The sequence below is a fragment of the Etheostoma spectabile genome, chromosome 5 (genome assembly GCF_008692095.1).
Source record: "Etheostoma spectabile isolate EspeVRDwgs_2016 chromosome 5, UIUC_Espe_1.0, whole genome shotgun sequence".
Taxonomy (NCBI): Eukaryota; Metazoa; Chordata; class Actinopteri; order Perciformes; family Percidae; genus Etheostoma; species Etheostoma spectabile.
The window spans coordinates 13935495-13937994 of NC_045737.1; the positions used below are offsets into that span (position 1 = coordinate 13935495).

The 2500-nt window shown below is 37.5% G+C and overlaps 1 protein-coding gene across 2 annotated transcripts in view; it reads left to right on the forward strand.

Annotated features, from left to right (window-relative positions):
* Positions 1 to 2500, forward strand: part of fras1 (Fraser extracellular matrix complex subunit 1) — a 242061-nt gene that overhangs the window by 127737 nt on the left and 111824 nt on the right. For both annotated transcript variants that reach the window (XM_032515432.1, XM_032515434.1), the window contains exons 14-15: positions 711 to 854; positions 2438 to 2500. The exon at positions 2438 to 2500 is cut by the window's right edge and continues 78 nt beyond it. In XM_032515432.1, the coding sequence (XP_032371323.1) occupies positions 711 to 854; positions 2438 to 2500 (207 nt within the window). The remainder of the gene's footprint in view (positions 1 to 710; positions 855 to 2437) is intronic.

A 2500-nucleotide genomic window follows, 5' to 3' on the forward strand; every position in this document is an offset into this window, starting at 1 on the left:
CACACACACACACACACACACACACACACACAGTGTGCAGGCGTATGCAAAGATACAGAAATAGACAATCTTTTTTTTAACAAAACAAGATTAATTAACTGGAATTATTATGAGTTTTTTTGTGTGTGTGTGTTTTCCAGGTTTATTTTGTTCTTTCGCTCACACGCACACCACATATTGTATATAAACACACTCACTTGGCAGACACGCATTTTTAAATAGACTCCCCACATAGCTCACCTCACTCCAGCCTGCTCAAACAGTTGTCAATGTTATTAGTGCTGGTTTTACTGGTGCTCATAAAATATGGCCAATATGGAGAACACACACACTTTTACAACCTTAAAAGTTTAATTAATGTTTAAAGCACATTAAGGTATTAATGTTCCTCCCACCTTCCAGGCATAGATTTTGGTAATCCATAACAATGACCACAATGATTCATTTTATTGTTGTGAAAGTGACCTCATTGTCATGTTCTAATGGAGTTCACATGGTTTAAAAAGCTTTTCACGTTTATTGCATCATGTATATTATAATGATTTCCTGGAAAATAATGGAAACAACTGGCTACAACCTAGTGTATGTAATGTGCACTAAGTGGGCTTAGACATACATACAAGTGTTATTATTTAAGACCATTTAACACTTTAACAATATACAGTAAATAGATGCCTACAGTAAAAGTTTTTTTCTATTCTTTCCACCAGGCTGTCATGAGGACTGCTCAGAGTGCCGTGGGCCAGCCCCCCAGGACTGCGTGTCATGTTCGGACCCGGCTGCCTTGCTCAAAGACGGGGAATGTGTTCCTGACTGTGGCGCTGGTTTCTACAGTCAAGAAGGCATCTGCTACGGTAAGGTTGACACATTCACACGCATTCATTATTTTATTGTTTCTGCATTGCATTATGATCTATTTTCTGCTTCGGTGGGCACACTATTTGGACTCTGGAATAACAGAAAATATTATTCTTAAATATGTGTACTAAATGGCACAAGTCTTTCAAATTGCAGGAGAAAAAGTCATTTTACAGAAAATATCTTAATGTGACTTAATTTTCTCTGAATGTTAAAATATAAAAATAAGGTACAAATTCTCAGTTCCCCTATCTATAACAGGAAACATAGAGTTCAATTCTAAAACCTTAAAATGGACAAAAAGTGTTAGGCTACAATAAAAAATTAATGCACAATTCATACTTTAATAGGGTTTCAAAAAGCAGATACAGAATAAACCAGTCTGTTTTTATGTAAAGAAAAAGTTTAAGAGGAAAAAGCAACTTACAAAACGGCAGTTATGCAGCTTCACTTCATGAGGAGTGAAAGTTGATATTTAAACAGACAAAATGTGCCAATGCAGTAAACAGAAAATAGGTTTATTGTTCGCGGTCATCTGGAGGTGAAGGTTTGTTTGGGCTTGTTTTTTTTTAGCCTCCCGATGGAGCTTCTTGCCAGCATCCACTTCACATGGTGCCAAAATCATAAGTCAGCAGTACCTAGAGTTAGCAAACAAACAATTTTTAAAAGTATAGTAATTAGCAGTTCTCTCTTGCAGTAATGAGGATTCAGACGCTCTTTGAATGAGGAGATCCTGTATGAATATGGATGGTTTCTATTTTTGAGGGGTTAGATGAAGAAGAGCAAGAATAGGCCTCTCTCGGGGTGATGGTGAAGATAGCAGTACAGAGCTAAGCTCTTTCTTTGGTTAATAGCACCTTGGTGGGGAGGAGGGGGGGTGGCTCTTTTAGAAAATGTCGAAAACCTGGGGAGCTTGGAAAAAGGTCAAATCCATTAGAACTTGCCAGTTTGTGCTTTGAGGTCGGGTTTAAAATGTCACCCAGAGAGAGAGCTGAAGGGGTTTTGAAGATTTCATTTTTTTCTCCTCGGGGCTTCCTGGGTTAGATTTTATGCTTCTCTATTTTTGTCCCCTCCAGCATGCCGTAGGAATAGCTCTCAGTGATTTCAGCCTCTGTTTAGATGGAGGCAAAGATCTGTTTGAGCATGTGTGTATCAATAATAATAATAATAACGTATACTTTATCATCAACATTTTTGTTATATTTATCAAAGTGTCATGTTAATATGGAATTCTACACACGCACACACGCACGCACACACAAACACACTCCCTAAATTGGGAATTCATGTCTTTTGTTTTATGGACAGATTTTGACTTTTTAAAGACTTGGAATTTTGGTATCTTATCAGTTAAAAAAAAAAAAAAAATATATATATATATATATATATATAGTATCTATGTACTTACCAACAATTGAAACAAAATGTTGCACTACAGTGCTTTCCGTGGCGTTCCTCACTAAGTGACAAAACGAGACTCAGCACACCTCACAGACTCGTTAGAAGACTTTGCTTGAGCACAATGCATTTTATCATCTTGATCGTGACAGAAGTCATTAACACTTGTTTCGGTTCACAGCCTGTGATTTGTCCTGTGCCTCCTGTTTCCCTGACAACCCCAAGTGTATGAGCTGTCTCCCAG